General features: G+C 44.3%; 1 protein-coding gene across 10 annotated transcripts in view; it reads right to left on the bottom strand.

The window, feature by feature from the left end:
• Nucleotides 1-23627, bottom strand: part of PCMTD1 (protein-L-isoaspartate (D-aspartate) O-methyltransferase domain containing 1) — a 60603-nt gene that overhangs the window by 22782 nt on the left and 14194 nt on the right. For 3 of the 10 annotated variants that reach the window (XM_067712348.1, XM_067712351.1, XM_067712357.1), the window contains exon 2: nt 10898-11327. The exons of 2 other annotated variants lie outside the window; for them this stretch is intronic. In XM_067712348.1, coding sequence (XP_067568449.1) covers nt 10898-11204 — 307 coding nt within the window. In that variant the 5' untranslated portion in view covers nt 11205-11327. Of the gene's footprint in view, nt 1-654; nt 4793-10897; nt 11328-16337; nt 16420-20847; nt 20915-23627 lie in introns of those variants that run through there. 5 more of the 10 variants (XM_067712355.1, XM_067712356.1, XM_067712354.1 and 2 more) reach the window with 5 other exon arrangements.

Raw genomic sequence — 23627 nt, 5'->3', positions numbered from 1 at the left:
ACGGAGACTTTTTTCATTTTAGGAATCTAGTTATACTCATCAACCATCTGGAAAACAAAATGAGGGCTATATGGATGAGAGGTCAATAAAAAAAGGTCACTATTGCTGGGGCTGAAGCTTCCAATAGGACCGAACGGATAAACACTATAATAAAGGCGGCAAGTAGAGAATGTAGAAATCAAGGCTTCTGCTCAATATTTCAGACTGCCTTAGTAACAGAGGGCGTCTGAACTTAAGAGCTCTAAGTCAAAAGGGACTACGTAGGCTGTTTGTCACTTAAGACACCACTGGTCTCATTTTCCTTTTCTTGCTTTCTGCTTATACAATATCTAAAAGCAAAGTGGCACCTTTTGGAAATAAGGTTCAAAGTTTGTTAAGAAAATTTCTTAACGTTGTTTTTCCATCACCCTGACACAAAATAAAGACAATTTCATTAACATACAATGGATTTGTTTGATAGTATCATAAACACACATGTACGATATACTATCATTAATTTCTAGTACAAACACCATTCATGATTTTTTAACAGGTGGAACTGCTTAATTTTAAAATATCATGGAGATATATCTTTAATTATCACTAATAAACTGAACAGTAATTAACATGTTGAAAAAAATAAATTGAAAAGAATGCATTAATAGAAGGCAGAACTTAAATGGCAATGTCACCAGTATCTCATTTATTTAGAATGTGATATACAACTAGAACACATCAAGCATATGATAAAATTGCAGCGCGATGCTCTTTATTACAACTCATTTGACACCTGTTATTAAATAGAATGGAAGAATAAAACACAGAAAACTAAAAAAGCATACACAGCTGCTTCTAGGGAAGGGGACTAAGATGCCTGGGGTGGGAAGGAGGCATTCTCACCATTACACTCTATTGTCTGAAGTGTGTCTTAACACATGCATGTATAACTTTTTCGATCAAAAAATAATGAGCTTAGTCAAAGAGATTTAAAAAAAAAGTACAAGATTTTCAAATAAATAAGTAATGTACAATAATTCTAATAGAAAGGTATAAACTGTTGCTGGAGAAAACTGAAATGGCATCCAAAAGACGAGAGCTTAAGACTCCCTATCACCATCTAACAGATGAAATGTTAATTTGACTGTGCTGAACAGATGCCAGTGTTATTTTGTATGTGCCAATGTGAAGAGATTTTTCTATGAAATAATAAAAGCTTAACTTTTGTCATATAAATTCTTAAAAAACCAAAGTACTGACAGTTGACCACTATCTTTAATTGCTAAATACTAAAGAGAAAACAGAAACTTACACAGAAGTCAAAGTTTATTAAGACAAATACAGGTATTAGAAAAACATAGGTATCCTATATTAGAAATTATTTTTAAGGCTGGCAAAAGTCCATTTATTAAGAGCAATAATATAACAAAATTCCTATATAACAAAAAAATCTAAAGACTGTTTTTCTTTTGTAGTATTTGGACCTACACCAGCTTATTTATCATCTTCCAGTTAGTCAATAATGAGAGCTTATACATAAAGGTCGCTGATTATTAGGTCTAGGTATCAAGTGTCTATCAACACCTCCACTTCTTACCTACATGGCTGCTGGCCCTGTGTGACACCCAGCACCCCCACGCCCCCTCTGAAGCACTGAGCGTGGTGTGCAGGCCCGGGCACCTGAGAGCTGCACAGCGCCCAGGACGCCCGGTGTCCTCCGTGCTGTGCGGAGAGCTAATCCGTGGAACAGCCACAAGCAAAAAGCACCTCACAGTGCACAGCACATAACCAGAGGAGCTCTGAAGATGAACAAGGCGCAGTCCGTGTGAGACCGAAGCACTGCAGGGTGCTGAGAAACCGGGTGGATTAAGGCCAGTGCCTTCATTTCCAATCCTGGCTCCTGCTACAGCTGGATCATCAGACCAGTCACTTACCATGTGAGGTCTTTCCTACTGTATGGAATGGGTCTGTGGGAAAATCATGTAAATTATGTAAAAGTCTTTCACACACCATAAAGTACAAGATGGGTACAAATCATTAGAAATTATAACATGCTCTCCCCTTGAATACAAAACTGATTAACTGTAGAAGCAAAACTGCAGCTTATAGGTGGTTCTCTACCCTGACTCCATGTTAGAATAACCTGTGAATTTTAAAATCAAATTTCAAAGTCGATTAAATTTAATTTGATTTAAACTGTAAACAGGGGGAGGGAATCTCTCAGGGTGAGGCCCAGGCTCTGCAGGTGACCCTAACAAGGCAGCTTGGGTTGAGCACCCTAGCTACACCCTCCTAATTATTGCCATGCCCATCTAAATGATTTTTTAAATCTCTTTGGACTATTCAAATCTGTGCTCTCGTTGCTAAAATGATAATCAAGAGTTAATAACTACAAATAAAAGCATCGGGATAAAACTAAATATTTACCACAAGAGGGAGTAGGTGAATCAGTTATTCGGTTTCCATGAAATTAGCATAAAGTTTCTCAGTGAGAATTAAAAGTCACCCTTCAGTATTGGGGCGGTGGGGGGGGGGGCGTTGGTTCCAGGACCACCCCCTGCAAATACCAAAATCTGTGCAACTCAAGTCCCTCATATAAATGGTAGTAACCGCATGCACCCTGCACATCTGTACATCCTCCCCTAATCATCTTGACTACTTGTAATACCCAATACATAAATGCTACATATAGGAAATACAGCGTAAATGCTATGTATATAGTTGCCGGCACGTGACAAATTCAAGTTCTGCTTTTAGGGACTTGCTGGACTTTTCCCCCCCAATATCTTGATGCACGGTGGATGAATCCATAGATGCAGAACCCGTGGATACAGAGGACCAACTGTATATGTAAAAACACCTTTAAACAAGTTACAATGATATTTTATTACTAACTCTAGTTGAATAAAGTAGGCATCTTTGGGAAGATTTACAAGTAACTTTAGAAGAATTCAGAGATGGTAACAGGTGAAAAGCAGACAAGAATAGGTTTAATTCTTTCTTTCCGTGAACACCCTGGGGTATAACGCCAAGAAACAAAATAGTGCAAAGGTAGATGAAGAAAAGGGAAGAAAAAATGAGATCAGCAAAAGATTAAGTAACCGATAACCAGATAAGAGAAACTGATCGAATGCATTTCCACTTACGATACAAATATTTTCTTATGGTTCTCCGCCTTATTATATCACGTTACCAAAGCATATTAACAAAAGACACTGTCAAACATTTACTGAATCTTGCCATGTTAAGCTTAAAATTCTTTAGCTAGTGGGACATACCTAAGACTGGAGACTTGTTCTCTGCTCTCTAGGTTTGGGAAAGGCCGCGTGAAGCAAGCCTTGGAATTTACCAGAACGTTCCAGTCCCTCAGGCTTCTCTCAGCTTATGGATATAAGTACTGTTTTCTTTTACTACAGGTGAATCTTAAAAATATGTTTACACGAAATCTGAAAGTGTCGGTTTAAACAGTTACGGAGCATGGCCCCAAGATCCTAAGTAAACTATGTCTAAAATGTCCACATATCAAGAACACATGTCACCATCAGCTGCTTCAGGTATTTCCACCCAGTGGGCTGATAATACCCAAGTCTAACGTGGCCAGAGTAGTTTACGACCATCTCTCACACGCCTACACCAGACACTACGCCAAAGCAGTCAGTAAACTGAGGAGTGTGTGCAACTGTGACAGAACAGGACATGGTTTACAAGGTAACGTGAACAGCTGTAGGTCTTGATCCAACTGTTCACGCACTCACTTTCCACGGAAGCCATTTCATCAGCCCTTTTGTTGTACTGCATATTCACCTGTGAAGACACTCCAGGGCCAGTGCAGTGACCAAGTCACATCAATACTCAATAAAAATTCCTGAACTAAATGAAGAACAGCCAATAAATCTGACCCAACGCTTCTATTGCTAGTTCAGAAGCGACGTGCACGATTTCAAGGGTGTGGGATGTGTCTTCTGCACTGCTGTATCCTCAGCAGCGGGCTCAATGGCACGTATAATAAATACTCTTCGGGAGAATGATAAAGTACATAAACTTAGCTACCATCCCAAATTTAAAAGGTTCACAAGGAAGACTGAGGCAAGTGATATATATACAAAGCATAAAAATGTGTATTTGTCACGTCTTCATGTGTCAAATCTATTTTATCACAGAATGAGGCATTGTACAGAAGTAAATCTTACAGAAAAGTATATGTCATTGAAAATAAATTTCTTACTAATTTTAGCTGTTTGCTAGAAATCTTCTAAAATGCAATACAGACTTTCCTTTATGTACCTAGGAAAGGTCTTCTGCTTTCAAGTCAACTGCCACCCTCTAAGCATCCTGCGAGTCTGTGCCGAAGCGGAGGTGTCCCCAGGGCTCCATGCGCTGACTGCTCTTCAGGTGGGAAGATGAGACAAAGCGAGGAGACAGGTGAGGGGCCTGGTGGTTCTTTCAGGTTTCTAACCCTGTGAACAGACTGCCTATCCCGCAAGATAAAAGTTAAGGACAGAGAAGAGAGACTGCTGTTCAGGCCCTGCCTTGAGTAATTTTTGTAGGAAAAAGTACCTTTCACCAAAATGCAAACACAGGAGGTATAAGCCACTTGAGCTGCTCTGTCTTGTGTGGGCGAGGGTAAGGAAGGGCAACTTGAGCTGGAGACAGGCTGAACTTGGGAATCTCGTGCACACTGAAGAAGAGGCGTGCAGTAAGCACCGCATAATCAAGTATCCAGCTTGTTGGCCAGCTTGGAGGATGCGGAGTGTCCAGAGCTCAGCAGACAGACCTGGTGCTGGAAACCTGGGAATCCTCTGCCTGGGGAGGTGACCTGAAGACAGAAGGAAGAGCCACCCTTCACCATAGGCTGAAGCCAAAGAAGCTTCCACAAAAGGACAGAGGAAGTGTATGTAAAGGCAACGCAAAGAGCAGCAGAATCCGGGGGAAGATTCTTTGCACCAAAGGTGAGGGAGGCTGGACGGGCTGAGGCTGCAGGAGCTCCCGCACAGACGACGTGAAGGCAGCTTCCAGGAGCAGCCCTGCGACACAGGTGAGCCTCTGACGCGGGTGCTCAGTCCGGCACCCAGCTCAGCCTAGAGGAGACTGCCAGGGAGAGACACGGCGTGGGCGCCAGCTCCGGAGGGAGTCGCCGGGAGACGGAGATTCACAAGTCATTTCACACAGAGACACAAATTCAGAGAGGGTGAGGAGTGTTCTGGAGTACACAGTCAGCACACGGTGTCTGTGGTCGTTTATGTTCTGTAAAGTCCAGAAAATACTTACGAAGCAAATGCTACACCACGGCTACTAGGGAAATACGCACACAGACACATACATACGTACCTCACAGAGATAATAACGTTCGGTCCTAAAAACTCACCCTGGTGGAGTCTATTTTCTCTATTTTGCACAAGAAGCGAGCTTCAGGAGAAAGGGGCCCAGCACCCAAGCTGCTCGCACCGCACTGTGACTCGATCCTCTGGCCGCCGCTCTGAGACGCTGAAACCAGGAGCAGAACCGTCCCTCGACCCAGGCCAGCTGGGGCCACGCCCACAGAGCGGCTCCCACCACCACCACCCCGCCCCCGCCGGCACCCGCACATGTGCGCCAATGACAGATACTGACATCAGGGTTACAGACGCATTTCAGCAAGTCGGCAAATTCGCAAATACGGTTCAACTGGTTTTGGTGCATGGACGATCCAGGCTGGGGAGCGTTAAGCCTGAAGGTAAAAACTCAGGATGCAAAGTGACCCACCTGAGACTTTTCACAGCACCGAGGGAAGTGCCTTTCAACCTCGAAGAAGAGCTTGAAGAAATATAACCAGAAGAAATTACTATGAAAACTTGGTAAAATTTCTACAGCTTGCACTGTTCCCTAAAACTGTATTTTTATTACTATTAGCTGCCCTGTAATAATCAGCAGTAACACCCATAAACACAGAATCATCTGGGGACTTCCACAGGAGCAGCAATGAAGGAGATGGCTGTCAGTAATGACTTCCGCTCCACAACCAGAAGTGAGGGGAAAACCCCAAGAAAACAATAATGGTAGCAACTCAATGCAGGGCATATGGGCAGAAAAAAGATGCACGGGAGCCCAACCAGGGCTAAGAAGTAACGGTGTAAAGGAGCTTAACTGATCTCAGAAAATGGTAGTGGCCTAAACGCAAGGGTTCTTTTCAAAACAGATTTGCTCAGAGCCCAAAATAAAGCCCATACCAAGGACAGTCTTTGTAATTCTTAAAAAGAAAAAAAAAATAATAATCTCCTAAAAAAGAAGAAGTAGGGTAGAAATATAGAGGGAAAACTGAGGTTTGGCTTAATGCAGAGAAGAAGAGAAGAGAATCTACCTTAGAGAGAACCCTGGAAACGTGCAGAATGGGTTTTGTCTCACCAAAAAAGATGGGGGAGATGAGGCAGAAGACCACTCTGGATCTCCCTCATTCTCAGGCCTGAAGTGAGCCATGGGGGTTTTCTAAAAGGGTTGCTTAAAAAGATATGAAACGATTATTTGAAAATCCTATTTCTGATAAAGGGCTTGTACCTAAAATATATAAAGAACACTTACAACTCAATAATAAGTACAGCAACAACTTAATTTAAAAATGGAGAAAAGATCTGAATAGACATTTCACCAAAGAAAATAGAGGAATAACCAAAAAGCACAGGAACAGATACTCCACATCATTAGGCATCAGGGAAGTGCAAGCTAAAACCACAAGATACCACTTTATACCCACTAAGATGGCTATTAAAGAAAAAAAAAAAAAACCATCAGTGCAGCTATGGAGAAACTAGAACCTTGTGTACTGTTGGTGGGAATATAAAATGGTGCAAGCCACTCCAGAAAACAGCTCGGCAAGTTCTTAGAAAGTTAAACATAAACCCCCATACAGCCCAGCAATTTCACTCCTAGGAACCCACCCAGGAGAAATGAAACTGGAGGTCTCCACCAAGATCTGTACATGAATGTTCACATCAGCATCATTCAAAATCAGCGTTAACTGGTGAAAGGACAAACAAAATGTGGCACACCCACACGACGGAGGATTACTCAGCCACCGGAAGGAATGGACCACTGACACACGCTACAGCACAGATGAACCCTGAAAATGTAACGCTCAAGGACAGAAACCATACACAAAAGATCACAGACTGCGTGACTCCACTGACATGAAAGGTACAGAAAAGGCAAACCTACAGAGACAGAAAGTAGCTAAGTGGCTGCCAGGGGCTGGGGTAGGGGATCTTTATGTGTGATGGGAGTGCTCTCAAACTGGATTATGGTCATGTTTGTACAACTCTGCTAACAGACTTAAACTCCCTGACTTGCACAGTTAAAATGGGTGAACTTCATGGCATGTAAATTAGAACTTCATCCAAGTGAGGAAGAGGGCTAAAGTGCGAGAGAAAACATGAATGTCTGAGGTCAAAGGCAATGTCAGTGTAGCTGAATAAGTAAGTACCGCTTAATGTCCTGTGGTAGAGAAAGAGCACAGAGACCAAACATGGCGGCCACGCGCAGCTTGACCAGCCCCCTGGGAGGCGAGGGCATTTAGGTACACTGGCGGTGCTCTTCCCATCAGACACGCAAGCCTGCCCACCGTGTGACCTGTAGGAACTAAGGCTGCAGAGCTGAGGCAGCGGCGTACGCAGTGCTGGGTGATTCTGGCAGTCTCTCCACAGTCACGTCTGCTAACTCAGGACCTAGGCAAGAGACTGAGAAAGTCATTCAGCCCGAGGTTACAGGTTTTATGAGCAACACCTAAGTTTTATATTATGGGTTACATAAGGGGTGAATCCCTCAGCACAAAGGACCAGAATGGAGACGAAGCGTCCCCACCTGAACCAGAAAGATGATCAGAGTAACGTGCCTGCGTGGTTCTGATATTTAATGAGGACACACGAGAGACCTCTTTCCCGCACCCTATTCAATGGGCTTCCCTGGAGAAGACAGCACTGAAAGGAGGGTCAATTAAGGACTAGATTCTGTGTGGAAACCCTTTGCTCCAGGAAGACTCCTAAGGAGAAGAGAGCGGAACAAGAATTTATCTTCAACTGGGAACGAAACAAGTTGTCAGAAGGAGGCATGATTTAGAACCTGGAGCAGTCCATTTCCTCAGTGCGCGGCAAAACTAAATTCCATTTATGAGTAACTGCTCCAAATGTGGTGGAATCACAGACACTTCCTGCAGCCAGGATCACCCTAACCTCTCACTGAACGAGAGCTCTCAGGACTGCAGCCCACCCTCTCCAGGGGAGATCCCTCAAGGGGCCTCGTCAGACGCGCTGCCCTCCCGGTGCGGCCCAGAGCCTCCGGATCACACGGAGCGTGTCCTCGGGCAAGGAGTGCTGCCCACAGGGAGCACGCGCCGCCCGTCTCGGGACTGGAGAGCAGGGCTGAGGGCCAGGGTGCTAGAGCAGTGCAGCTAGGAGACAGCTTCTGCTGCTACGGCCACTGCGAAGCACTGGGCCAAGCCCGACGCACGGCTCTCAGATTATTACAGGCAACACGGAAGCAGCCCCCCGTGGAGCTGGTTCTAAGTGATTTTTACGGATGTATCCCCCTCCTTGACTTTAATTAAATGCTGGAGAAACACAAACCAAAAAAGGGGAGCAGGAGGAAAAAAGATTAGCTTCCTCAGAAGCTAGAGAGATCCAAGGTTTATTAACTGTAATCACAGTCTTACAGACCCCGCTCTCTCTGCCTTTCCTTTTTTAAAATGTCTTTATCTTTCTCATCAAATGAATTATTTACCAGCAAAAGGAGAGGTATTCTATCTTGGTCTTGACTGCAGGACCACACACAGACAAACGCTGGAATACTGTCCCATCAGCGCGGTCACACATGTGACTGAAGACTCGCGACCTCCTGGAGCCTGCTAACAGGAGGAAGCGGCATCACTGTGGGTCACTCAGACCAGGGTCTGTTTCCCCACAATGCCCGCGGGTATAGAGGAGAAAGCATTCAAGATATGATGACGTTTGCAGTCGGCCTTCAAATGCATCTGGCCCCAGTCATCTAATTTCTTGGAGACAAGTACTAAGGAATGGAGTTTAGGAGGGTGACCTCACTGCTGGTAAGGCAGCTAGTTAGGACCCCTGCTCTCCCCCCACCAGGCCTTTGGCTAAACTGCCCTCCCTCAGCAGGAGCCAGCTGACCGGCTAGAAGAGTGAAGGGCAGAACAACAGGTGCTTGGACGTGGAGTGAGGCCTGGACTTGAGCCTTAAGCAGCCACAGCTAGTCAAGAAATGCACTGGCTCAAGGAAGGCAGCTCCCGCTTTGGAAAAGCAGCTCTCCCTACTCCCCCTCCGCTAAGTTCCTTTGATTTGGAGACCGTCTCAAACCCTAGAGATTCCTTTTTCAAAGAGGCGCTAATGACACAAGTGCTAGGTTTCTGGGATTCCCAACCTGATGAAAAATTGCTATCTCAGGATCAGCAGAGCACCAAATTCAAATGTAAGCTGCTAAATTTCTTTCTTGGAAGAAATTAATAATGTTACCGTTTTTGACCAGTTATTATGTATCGGGAACTGACTCAGCTGTGGGATGAAAGGGCTTTTTTAAAAGTGAAATGATTGCAGGTTCCACGACTAGGAGAGCAAGTATGGAGCTAGTCAGTGTTTAGGAAAGGGGAACTTCAGGCCTGAAAATGCCTAAAGTCGTACGATGTGAACACATAATTTACCGTGCAGACTGGGACACTTTGGGAAAGAAAAGGACATCATTAATATTGATGCTAGGATAACCAGGAAAAACCAGGACTGCCTCAGCGCACCAGGACCTCCTAGAGTACAGCCATTTCTCTATTTAAAATCCTTCCATGATCCCCATCACTGTAGAGTAGTCTGTAAACCAGTCTCATCCCTATAACGTGGGCACACACCCAACCACGGCACACAGCACACGGGATGAGAACCGTGCATCTTCCTGTCTCTCCACTCCCGCCAGTCTGCAACCCAAGGGCAAGAGTCCGTGTTATAGGCCTGACGCTCTACCTTAATGCTTGTCACACAGCAGTTCTCAGTATACTAAGCGGCTCAGTGACACTCGTGATTGTTCATCCTCCATCCAACATCACAATGTCTCAGAGCAGACGCTCCTGCGTGCATGCTTTGTCCACCCGCCTTCTCAATCCCCCAGCTGTCATTTCCTAGCTACGTGACCCTAGGCGAGTTACTGAACCTCTGTGCCTCGGTTTACTCACCGACATACGCAGGAATCATGACAATACATACTTCACAGGGTTACTCGGAGCATAAATGAGTTACTGTATGTCAAGTGCTTTCAGCAATGCCTAGCCCTCGTAGTAAGCACCCAGTAAGCTTCTTGAAGGCAGAGACATTTGTCCCTTTTGATCACTGCTGCATACTCGCTCCAGAAATAAGGCCTGGCAGAGAGACACTCAACGAGATGGCTGAAACTTAATGACATACACACTTCTCTCCCCGGTCCTGTGCTTTGCCCCACAGTGCCACACCCTCCATACCCCACAGACTCCTGCACCCTAACAAGAGCACAGCACCATCCCCTTCACCATGGGGCACTGCCTGATAGCCATCAAACTCTCTATGCCAGCTGTCAGGATGCCAGCTGTCAGGACACTTTACCTGAAGTAGATTACATGATACTCCTGAGTTTCCCACCTTCCGACTGTTCAATTCTAAGTACAGACAATGGCTGGGGGTTCAAAAACAGTTCCAAGAACTTTTTAAGTCTAGGACTGAACGCAAAGCTAACTATCAGGGTCAGGGCTGAAAATAAGGCAAGGTTACTACTATGACCTTGTGTTTCCACACTTAAGGAAGGTAACTACTTTTAGAATATACATTCAAACATACATTGGACACAAAGTTACAAACCCTATAAATCATAAACAGTAATACAAACTCAGCTTACTTTTTAAAATAGAATTTTACAAAAATTAAATTACCTAAAATTAAGCCCACCATTGTACTTAAATATCCGGTTCCACTTCCCAGGTTAAGAAAAGACAGTCCCGGTTGAAGTTTCAACGCTTCCATAACTTCTGAATAAATGCAAGGTGCTGACAAGTGTATGTTGCCATGCTTCCAGGCTAAGTCTTTGTAAGCATTGTCTCGGTAGCCTTCCAAATAGTAATCTCCGCGATCAATCGCTCTGAAGGCTTGCTCCACTCTTTCAGTGCGGATATACTGAGCTTCTTTTAAGTTATCAATTAAGTCATCATTATCTTCCCCAGCACTCACAGCTCCTCCCATGATAGTATTCAAATCAAACCATAAATTTTAAAATGTAATAAAATTAGCAGAAATGGCTTCCAATAATGTAGTGTGGTTTGTTTTCCTTTAATATTGCACTTGATTTCCAAAAATAAATTAATCCTGAAAGGGAAGAATAAAAATAAACAGGTTTAAATGAATGCTCAAAAGGAAAGTAACTCCAGCTTATTAAGTATATAATAGTCATTATAACTAACTACCATTTCTCAAGGACATATTCTGTTCCAGGCACAGAGTTAAGCTCTTTAAATATATTGTTTTATTTATTCTTATAACCACCACAAAAGGCAGCTTAAGTTTGATCTCCTCTGTACAGACAGGAAACCTGGGACACAGAACTAAGTTAAATCACCTCATACTGTGAGGCCCAGTATGGCAGCCACAGTCACACATGGCTACCCAGACCTAAATTAATTAAAATTAAATACAATTAAAAATTCAGTCACACTGGCCACACTCCAAGTGCTGAAGAGCCCCACGTGGCCAGTGGCTGCCATGGTGGACAGGCTGCTCTGGAAGGGGGCGCGGCTGGGGCGTGGCCCCCGGCCTTCCCGATTCCAGAGACCACGCCCCTCCATCACTGAGCCACGTGGCCTTCTTCAGAGTGTGGAAAGCCTAGGTACTGGATTTAAAGTTCCTAAACTTAAACATCCACTATCAATTCCTAAATGCACCACATAAATTCAAAAGGTTAACATAAAGAAGAATAGATTACCTAAACACAGAATACAAAATGGAACATGTTTAAAATGTGTGTATAGAAATAAATATATATACATATAGGTAAATATACATATTAAGATTGTTGTTTGGTAAACCCTGTCATGATAAATGAGACCACAAATTTTGTTAACAACTTTAATAGGTTAAGCCTTAGAACATACGTTATACACACGTAGGTACAATGAACTTCTAACAAGTCAAACTCAGCATCTTTGAACGGAAACATAAGTGCAACTTGATAAAATAAGAATTTCAATAGTACTATTCAATACACAATTTAAGCTTTATTCAATGCGCTAATAAGCAAATTCATGTATCAATTAATTTCTGAATTGATAAATCAGGCGAGAGAGAAAGCGAGAAACAAAAACACCCACATGGCCAAAAACCAGAGTTCTGACAGCCCACTCGGTCCGCTCCTGACTGGCGAGAAGGCGAGCAGCCGGACCGCAGCCGGACCGCAGCCGGACCGCAGCCGGACAGAGCGGCCGCGCCCCTAGGGCCTGCCCCACTGCCGGGGTCCCTCTTGTCTCTCCTCCTCTCCAAGCAGGGGAAACACTGCAGACTCGCGCCGTGCTCCTATCTAGCGCGCTCAAGCTCACACACACAAATGGCTGGCTCCGACGTCCCCACCCGCTCTCCTTGGAAAGGGCCAGGGCCCGCGGCGCCATCCTCCCCACGAGCTGAGCGCCCGCCACACAACGAAGGCGGACGGGGACAGACCCTTTCCAGCTCCAGCACCGCGCGCCGCGCGGGGTGCAATTCCAGCACTTAAGGGTGGTGGGATTTGGGGCCGCGCCGTGAGGCTTGCGGGATCTTCGAGGCCTACCGCTGGCCCGCCAGGGAATTCCCCATTTAGAGGTGTTTTTGACAGCATGGCCTCTAAGCACAGGTTATAGCTTTCTCACCGGGTCCTCAAAGTCTTCCCGAGACGACAGAAAAGCTGGCGACGCTGGGCAGCGGCGGCTGCCGTCAGATCCCCCCCACCCCCACCCCCGGCAGCACTTGCTGAGGATCTGACGAGAGCGACTCTGACTACACAGAGACATTTTACAGACGGCTCTACCGAAACGCCGTAATCTACTAGCTTGAAGAATTATTTCCCTTCTGCTCTGTTTTATGGCTGAAGAGTGACCTGACCCTTCTCGGGTCCTTCTTAACTCTAACCCAAAATCATCACAGCAAAACGCACGCGTGGACCGCACCACACGGGAGCTCACACTCTCAGTGAGAAAGGCAAAGGGAAGACCCAAGCGAGCAGGGACTGCCGCCATTTGCCGCCATCTGTGTACTGCCTCACCAACGCCACCGTAAGCCTGGTAAGAAGGCCCTGGCACGCCCACTGTCAAGTGAGAAACCGTCCGTAAAGGAGGGGGAGCTACAGCTCACGTGACAGACGCTGCTGAAGGAGCCCACGGAGCCCACAGGGAACTGGCTCCGGGGATCAAGGAAGCTCTCCTAAGGGCATGGACTGTGCAACACAGTAATGGGAGTCAGGGAATTTACAGGCTGAGGAAACAGCTCAGCCTAAGTCAAGAGAGCAGAGAAATTACACGGAGCTGGGTAGACTTCAGCCTGCAGGCCAGTGATTTCTTTGGGGGGGGACCCTTTTGAGAGTCTGATCACAAACTCCCCTCTATTAAAAAATGAACAAATTAGAAGTGTTGCATACAATTTTAGAAGGCTCCTGAGTTCCTGGAGACCCAGGAGTCCACTCTAGTTTAGGAACATCTACTATAGGCAGCAGAGTCAGTCAGGTATTAACAAGGGAAATTACTTTTCCATTTTAGAAAGTGCAGTGCATCTGTGTTTCAGATCTACTGCACCAGACCAGGCACTCAGAAGGCTGGAAAAAACATCACCTTTGTCAACAGGGTGTAGCGCCCAACTGCAAAATCAGATTTCCCAGACTCCTTTCTCTCTGGTCTGGTAGGAAAGAAACCGATCTGAACAGAAAGCTGAAAGGCTGTGCAGGAGGGAGGAAGTCAGGAAGGGCTTCCTGGAGTAGGAGGTACAACCTGCTGCAGTGCATGTTTCTTCAACACAAATGAGCTCACACGTTCAGCATACATGGTAATGACGTGGAGATAATGAAGGTGTGGTGGTTTACAATACATGTTCGTGTTCTGAAGTGACAGGAAGGCACAAGCTTCCACACACTAAAGGCATACCGTGGCAGCTCATAAAGACTTCAAGCAAAAAGCTTAGAATAGAGTACCTTCCTATGTAAGACAATGAGATGATGGGACAGTGTCTTCAAGTGATCTGGGGGACTGTGGATGCAGATGTAAAAATGCTAAGACGTTTTCCCTGAATTAAAACAACAGACTAATGAAGGCTATACCCAGGTTCATATTTTTTAATTTTAATAAAAATGACATCTATATGCAAATAAAATGATAACCCATAAGCAAATGGTCTTCCAGGGCCTGAATGTCAAAGGAGGACGATGAACCCCAGGGTTTAAGGCTGTGAAGGACTGACTGGCTGTGATGCCAGCTGCAAACCCCAGCAGAGGTTTAGCTGTCCCAGAAATTTCCTTAGGATTGGTATTGTTTCTGCTGGTAAGCTGGCTGCACAGGCTTTGAGTGGCATGCCCCAACGCTATTTTTCCCACAAGCCCTGCTGTTTTGCAAAACATTAGGTGTTTTCAGATGTTATAGTAGAAAAACCCAGTACTTGACCTCTCAGACCCTTGAAAAGATCCTAGGAGACCTCAAGGACCCCAGAGCACATGTGGCAAGCAGCTGGCATAAACAATTACAAACTCAGATGCACAGGGCACAGCAGTTGCACAAGGTGTTAGGGGGCACCCAGACCAGACACAGTGGGGGCAGGGGAGGGGATGGAAGGACCACACGAGTTGCCTAAAGAAGGCCTGGGAAGCAGAGACAGCAGAAAGCAGGAAAGGCATTTTGGGATGTAGAAGGGACAGGGGCAACACACCCGCTCAAACACTGCAAACAGCACCGCAGAGGTGAGCCCGGGGACAGAAAGCAGTGCTCCCGAGGCCAGAAGGACCAAGGGGCCTGGCAAACTCGCAGGCCACAGCACATGGAGCCTGGACCTCCTCCTGCAGACGGGGCAAGCCAGGGAAGGATTTCAGACAATGAGAAGCGCACTGAATGACTCAAACAGGATGTTAAGGGAAAACCAAAACCATAAAAGAAAGGGACTGTTAGAATTCGAATACATTATTTGGTCTGTGGAAGGCAATATTTACACAGTCATAACAGAAAACATGATTGCTGATTTAACTTGAATAGTCATTTAACCACACTGGGAGGATGAGAGGGAGGTAAAGGGGGTATGGGAGTTAACCCTTCATCTGTAGCAGGACGTAAAAGCTACCTTTTTAAGTTCCCTCTGGAGTGTGAGCCTCCTGGGGGGGACAGGTGAAGCCAGGAACTGCTATGCTTTGTCTGCAAGGCTCGTAGTATCACTTAACTTTCTAAACTGCGTATCTGCATTATTTGAACAAAACTGACAAGGTAAAAATGAAGACAGCTATATATATTTATTTAGACCAGAAGAAGTACAATAAAGACACATGGAGAATAGTTTCCTAAGGAATAAAAATACATTTAACAAATAAAATAAGTCTACAGCAGAAAAACCACGGAACAAAAAAGAGATCATAATATAAATAATAATTTACACTACAGAGCTTCAAAGATGTCATTTTATCATATACATTGTTCTGAAAAACTGAGTGAAAATGAATCACATAGTACATATAAATTGTATGTATGATTATAAATTACATTTTATAATATTCACTGATTTGATTATAAAAGTAGTACATGCATTTGCAGAAAACCTGAAAACCAAGTAAAATAAAAATTATTGATAAGCCTAACCTTTGAAGAGTCACTGTTATTATTTACTTTCTAAGCATCAATATTCTTTTTTTTTTAACATAATGTTGGTATTATACTGTATATATTATTTCAGACATTCAGTTAATGTCTTAAGCATTTATTCATGCCATCAAAAATTCTTCCAAAATCCAGGGGCGTGATATTCCATCAGACAGATGCACCAAGTAACCAATCCCCTGACTACTGGACCGTGAGACTTACACTGATTACAATCAATGTACATATGAGGAGTTCGCAAGTTAAATCTGTAGTGAATATTTTGATAATTCAACAATCGTCTCCTACCTTGAAATTCAGTTCATTTTTTATGAGTAAAGCAAACAGTATTTAAAAAGCCATTACAGCATTAGGTCATGGAATGTGTTTGCCAGTTGTTAATTCTGAGATAATTCCATCTCGATCATGGAAAAGTGCCAAACACAAGTCAAGAGACCAAGGTGTAGCCTTGATCCCATTGATAACTTCGCTGTATGGCTCTGGGCAACCCTCCAGAACACCACTTCCTCACCTGTGAAATGAAGAGGCTAATTCTCGGATTCCTAAGGTAGCCCAGGGCTCTGATTTCCCTGCTATTTTGGCATCAGTTAAACCTGCATTGAATACAACCGAGTTTTAGTTATCTAGAAATGAGCGTCTGTGCCTCAGCATTTGTTACTTCAATCACAATTTTTTCTGCCGCACTCCTGCCATTTTCTCTAACATAGAAGGAAAAAAAATTTAGGGGTGTTCAAGTCCTGCATTAAACAATAAAAGCAAAATAAGGATTCTAAGAAAAAGAAGAAAGGGTAAAGGTAGAACAGGACAAAGTGTCAGAATAAAGGACTGAACAGCTTAAGCAGTTATGTCCCAGAAGGAAGCTGCGGCACTTACTCCTCAGAACAGTTTTCACTCCTGAGGGTGGAGGAGCAAAGGGCACATTCACATAAGCTCACCTGACATGATTTCCAAGTGCTCCAAAAGCTGCTTGCCCTACGCTTTCAAAATTAGGTCTGTGACTTTATGTACCTGGCAGCGGGAAAGAACTACTGGCAGCTCCATTCAACATCATGGTGTCTTTCAGGCAGCTCACGGATGTTTTATGGGAGGTTAAAGCCAAGTCAAAGGAGGCAGGAAGCAAGCCAGTGGCAGACAGACGCCACGGGGCAGGAAGAGAACAGGCGGAAGGCTGACCCCTCCCCTGCCTTCCTGGCACCGGTGGCCAGCAGTCACTCCTTGTGCTCCTGTCCCCGCAGAGGTGGGGATGCAGCCCACCCAGCTTTGGGGGAAGGAGACTGGTGACCCAAACAAAGGAGAACACACTACTGGAGGGCACGAACATAGGCTCTTTCTTCCTTAAGCCTTCAAGGATCTTGACGTGGGAGTCATGGACCAAGGCCGCTCTGAGTACAGAGAGAACCGCACGGGAACCTTTCTCAATGATGACAGACAAACACGAGGAAACATAGAGAGTTATGAAAGGAAGAAAAAGAAAAAATAGGGTGAGCCAAGGTTCGCTACTCCATGCCAAAAGCTGCTGAGAACATCTAATTAACTCCACGTCCAAGGACAATGCAAAGCTTGCCCTTGTTTTACCACTAATAACACACACATGCAATTCCCTGTGTACCTCCACCTACCTGGCACTGCAGTCTGTTTCTTCAGCATCCCTACGAAGAAGCACTAACCTCATCTTACTGACGAGAACAAAGTTCAAAGACCACGAGACAAGCTCACAGCTGGCAGGGGTGAGCCACAACGCAAATCCGGTCTGTCAAGCCGTGGACCCTCCTGAAACACAACAGCTGACCCAGAGGCTCCTGACCTCTCACTCCGAAGAACCTTTCATTCTCTTAGCTGAAAAGATGTTCACTTCAGATCTCCTTCCCTCTCCTCAACCTCTCATTTCCTTTTTTTCCTCCCTTTTGTACTCTTGGTTCCAAAGAAAGAATGGATTAGAACAGCGGTCCCCAACCTTTTGGGCACCAGGGATCAGTTTCATGGAAGACAATTTTTCCACGGACGGCGGCGGGGGCGGGGGCGCGAGCGGTGGGCAGCGGCAGACGAAGGCTGGCTCGGTTACCCGCCTCTCACCTCCTGCTGTGCGGCCCGCCTCCTAACGGGTCTGCAGCCCGGGGGCTGGGGATCCCTGGATTCGAGGGAAATTAAGCATCTGATGTCATTTAATGACTGTACAGCCTCGGGCAAACTGTTTAACCTGTGATCTTCAGTTTCCCTATCTATAAAATGGGAAAAATAATAACCACATCATCAATTTGTGAAGAGTAAAGAGTACGCTACATAGAAAGCTCCTAGTAATACACAAATCCAGTAAATACTTCATTTTCTTTCACTTCTATGACACAATGCACATTGCAAACTTTCATTCTTCAATCCAGAAGACCAAAGAGGGAACACAAGGAAGCACCAGTTCTGGAATCTGGCGCCGTTATCACCTAGCGAGCTGCCTCCGTGAGACACGATTCTAGAGGGAGTGTGAACCCTGAAGCTGGAGCGCCAGGAAGAAAGGCAAACTGATAAGCCACTGTTCAAGCGTCCACACTAGATACTCTGACATTCAGCAAGTGCTAAGACGCCTATATTCACAGGTGTGGACTTCTCAGTTACCTTCTCAGCCCCACGACTCCAGAGCTGCCCCTGCTGCCTTTCCCCACAGTGCCCCTCATTCTTCTAATTCTCCCCTCCTCCCCACCTGGGACAGTGGACAACGGCATGAACTCACAGTTGGACAGAGAAGCAGTAGGTGGTGGCTCGCTGAAGAGTTCAAGGTACAGGACATGAGGAGATAAAGAAATACACATTTTTTTAAAAGAAGAGATATGAAGCAACTCAATCTGAATTTTTTTTATTTTGAAAATTACAGAACTTCATATAGCTCCAGAAGTCTCTCCTCTCCTCTTACTCAAAGAATCTACGGCCTTGTCAAACCTCTACCACTGCCACGCAAGCCCGTGGTCACTGAGCACAGCCCTAATCGTAGACCACAAACACCCTCGCTATACACATGTGTCTGTGACCTAACAAAACCAGTCCTCGGGGAATAACCTCATCAGGTTTGAGGATATTTACTTGCCATCTTTCCATTTTTCAAGAAGTATTAAGAAGTGCTATACTACAATCCTCATAGGAGCCACAGCCTGCAAGTCGTTTGCCTCCTCTAACTCGGGAAAAGTCAGAATACTGAACTGGCAGCTGTGCTGTCCGCTTTCAGTCCGTTAAGTGACAATGTTCTTAGGACATAATGAGATCGATGGGGAAGCATGAGAGAAAAGCATACGTATTTTCAGCTCCTCTTGGGTCATGCTTTCAAAGTGGGGCTTATTTGAAAAATTATGAATTCACACAGGACAATATTCAAATAAAAATAAAAGAATACTCCGAAGCAAAACTACATGGTTTGGAAACTACTCATCAGTTCAGATGATTTGTATCTGTTCCCTTCCACTAATCTGTTCCAACATTTCGTTATAAAATAAACCCGAAGATGAGCTCACGCCAAAGATGTTCTTGCTATATATTAACGCACTGTGTAGTGCAAAGACTGGCCTTGTCACACAGTCATTACATCAAATTATTTTGATGGCACCTTTAAAAACTTTCAAAAAGTCTAAGTAAGCACTTGACTAAGCAAAGATAAAGAATGTAAGTAGGTTAACTACCGTTTTCCAGTATTATAAAATGGCATCTTTTTTTTTTAACATCTTTATTGGAGTATAATTGCTCTACAATGGTGTGTTAGTTGCTGCTGTATAACAAAGTGAATCAGCTATACGTATACATATATCCCCATACCCCCTCCCTCTTGCGTCTCCCTCCCACCCTCCCTATCCCACCCCTCTAGGTGGTCACAAAGCTCCGAGCTGATCTCCCTGTGCTATGCGGCTGCTTCCCACTAGCTACCTATTTTATGTTTGGTAGTGTATATATGTCCATGCCACTCTCTCACTTTGTCACAGCTTACCCTTCCCCCTCCCCATATCCTCAAGTCTGTTCTCTAGTAGGTCTGTGTCTTTATTCCCGTCTTGCCCCTAGGTTCTTCATGACCTTTTTCTTCTTCTTCTTCCTTAGATTCCATATATATGTGTTAGCATACAGTATTTGTTTTTCTCTTTCTGACTTACTTCACTCTGTATGACAGACTCTAGGTCCATCCACCTCACTACAAATAACTCAATTTCGTTTCTTTTTATGGCTGAGTAATATTCCATTGTATGTATGTGCCACATCTTCTTTATCCATTCGTCTGTCGATGGACACTTAGGTTGCTTCCATGTCCTGGCTATTGTAAATAGAGCTGCAATGAACATCGTGGTACATGACTCTTTGAATTATGGTTTTCTCAGGGTATATGCCCAGTAGTGGGATTGCTGGGTCGTATGGTAGTTCTATAAAATGGCATCTTTCTGAAGTCCATGACGGTCACTTTATCTATAGACAGACACTAGTAAAAGCTGCATAAAACAAAAACACCTTGTTATATTTCAGTACCAACTCACATAATATCGTAATTACCTTAGGGTATTTCAGAACAGGTGGTATTACCTGCACCATATGAATGAAGAAAACCAACTGAGAAAGAGTAAATTGTTCTAGATTTCCTAAATACAGAGATATTTCAGCCTTATTCATAGATCTTATGTCATGCACTACTACTAATATTCACATTATCAGAAATACAGTGACTAGAAATGCAGGTCTGAGACCCTTGAGAAACGCAAACACACACACACACCACATTGATACTATAGCTTCATTTCATTTATGGGGACAAATAGTTCTATCCTTATTTTTACTCACAACCCAGAGAAAGTTTAATAAGTTCTGCGAGATGAACTGTCGTCCTAAGACAATCATAACAATGCTACATGGGCTCTGAATTGAGTGCTAAGAGCTTCACCTTAAGTTCAAATGATTCATTTGTCATCCGTGGTTCCTTTAGTTAATAAATCTCATTTTCAGAAAACTGTCCAAACTAAGCAATCAAAATGCTTGCAAAAGCTTTTACAACTATAGCTCAGTACCTCTCTCCAGCCTGCACTGAACACTTCTTCACCACGAATCCGGCAAGATGAGCACGACACAGGCACACTGAGGAAAGGATGTCAAAGGATGGCTTCAGTGCACACAGATAGTCTCTGCTCAAGGAAATCAGTCTCTTAAATAGCATATTTTCAGAAAAAATGTTTAAAATTTACTTTTAACTTGGCTAAAATGAATTTACAGAACTAAAGGTCTCTAGTAATGTAAGAAACCGTTTCATTTTAAAATGAAATTAGACCGGTCTTCAAACTATAAACAGTAGTCAAAATGGGTGAGTAAAATCATGTTTATTCATAGCTTATTTAAAACACTACACGTTCCCTCAACAAAAAGTTACTCAAAGCAAATAGTATTACCTTACATTTGGATATTTTAATTTTTAAGTGTTTTGCACAAAAAGACTTTACTTGATGATTTCCTCATTTAATAAACAAAAACTGATAACCTAGTCTCAGGACCTCTGATAGGCACGGAGGTTACGTGCTGAGTCACAGCCCTCCGCAAGGTGAGATTCTGGTCAGAATTCGACAGGAGCCACATCAACAGGAATGTAACTTAATTTCGCTTTACTCTTTGCTACCCTTACAAGGACCATTTGTAGAATGAGTACTAGCATATCAAATCATAACTTCACATCAAGTTGTATGTTCATTATGAATCATATTCTAACAGAAAGTGCTCTTTTAAAATAAAAATTATACTTAGATAAAGGCTCATAGGATACTGTGTGGGTTCTGTGTCGGAACCCTAACTGTACAGCTTCCCAGCTATGCGGCCTCAGGACACATAATCCATCTCTCTAGGCCTCAGCTACTACATGGTAAACCCAATATTAATAGTAATAACTACCTCAGGATTAGTGAGAAATATATGGGATAATCTACGTAAACTGCCTGTGACATTCCATAACACACACCATGTGCTCAACAGCTGTTTTTATGATTTAATATAGATCTACTTAGTCCTCTCACAAAAGAACATGTTTCCATTTCAAGAAACATTCATCATATGTATAGAAATCTAGCAATAAAATATAATAAAGACACATAAAATACTGTGGACGTTAGGTGCCAACTGTCAATGAGATCTCAAAAACCCTATGGTGTTTCTGAGGGAAACCAAAGCATGGAAAGATTGGGGCAAGACTGCGAGGATATATCTCGTGAGCTGGATGGAACTGGAGGAATCAATGTGAACTCATGATACGTGTTTAAAATATATACATATAAAATATATATGTGTATGTGTACACATATACATGTATATATACACACACACATATAAAAATAAGAAGCTAGAGAAAACACATATACATACATAGTCTTCCGTGTTTAAGAAGGCCTAGAAGATTGACAGCGACTGCTTTTCACTCTTGTTGGAAAAGGTGCAGAAGACATTGTGCATTTCTACCTCCCACTCCACTCTCCTATCTGTGCACACTGATCTCCCCATCCGCACACTGAGGACCCTGAGGTGTCCACTCCCCCAGTGTCAGTGGGGACTCTGGCACCTCAGCTGCAGGTTCTCTGCCGCCAGCTCTCACCATCATCCTGGGCACCTTCAACAAGCACCACAACTCCAACAACAGCAACTGTCTCATGTCTGAGAACCTGCCCACCCACTGCCCCTGGGAATCCTTATTTCATTCTCCAGGCACATCTTGCATCTAATTTGCTGATCCTTCTACCACTACACTTAACCTTCAGTGTCCCCAGTCCTTGAGCTAACTTTTTCTATAAAAGGTCAGAGAGCAAGTATTTTAGGATTTGCAAGCCATAGTTTCCATCACAACTTCTGAACTGTGTGCTTCCAGAGCAAAGACAGCTACAAACAGCTTATAAATCAAATAGTGTGGCTATGTCCCAGAAATTTTATTTATGGACCCCCGAAACCTGAATTACATAGAATTTTCACATCATGAAACAGTACTCTTAGTATTTTTCCAACCATCTGAAAATGTAAACACCCTTCTTAGTTTGCAGGCTACACAAAAACAGACAGCAGGCCCAGTTTAACCCACGGGCCACAATTTGCTAACACCCGCCAGTACCACTTTCTTCCCAGACTGAACAGGTCCCACGAACAAGTCTTCACCCCCTTACTCTGCCCCTCCTCCTGTCCCTCTCAGCCCCTCGCCCGGGCTTTCCACCTCACTCCTCCTGCAGGCTCCTGACCTTGGACAGCGTAGCCATGTCTCGGCGGGCTCCCACAGAGCAAGAGGGTTCCCGGCACCTGGCTCCCTCAGAGGCTCCCCTAGCCACTTTGCGGAAGGCAGCCTCTGGTGAAACACCTCTCTAGCATTTTTGCCTCATACCCCAGAGAGCAGATTTCTAGAAAATTCCATCAAGGAGGCACCAGAGCAACTTCTCTGCCATCCAATGAGCCAGACACCCTCCCAACAAGGCCTGGATCTCAGCGCCAGGCGGGCCTCTTCCTGGAGCGCTCAATCCCAGCCCCAGGAGTAGTGGCTGCTCCTCATACCGTTTCCATATTCTTTAGGGCTCTCTTTACTTACTAGCCAATCCCATTACAGCTAACAATTCTTCACATTAAACTTTCCCTGTTCAAAGTACCGTGTGGTTTTCCTTTCCTGTACGAACTAGACTCATACAAACCTGAAAACCAGAAAGACTACATTCAGGTCCATCAGAGAACGAAAGACAGTCAGGCAGTAAAATGAACTGAGGATACACGAGACCCTGATACTATGCCAGCCAAAACACCCACAGTCCCATGGATCTGATGTGAGTTGCTATATCCT

The sequence above is a fragment of the Pseudorca crassidens genome, chromosome 17 (assembly GCF_039906515.1).
Source record: "Pseudorca crassidens isolate mPseCra1 chromosome 17, mPseCra1.hap1, whole genome shotgun sequence".
Lineage (NCBI taxonomy): Eukaryota > Metazoa > Chordata > Mammalia > Artiodactyla > Delphinidae > Pseudorca > Pseudorca crassidens.
The sequence above is the reverse complement of the archived record's forward strand: the minus strand, read 5'-3'. Positions and strand labels throughout refer to the sequence as shown.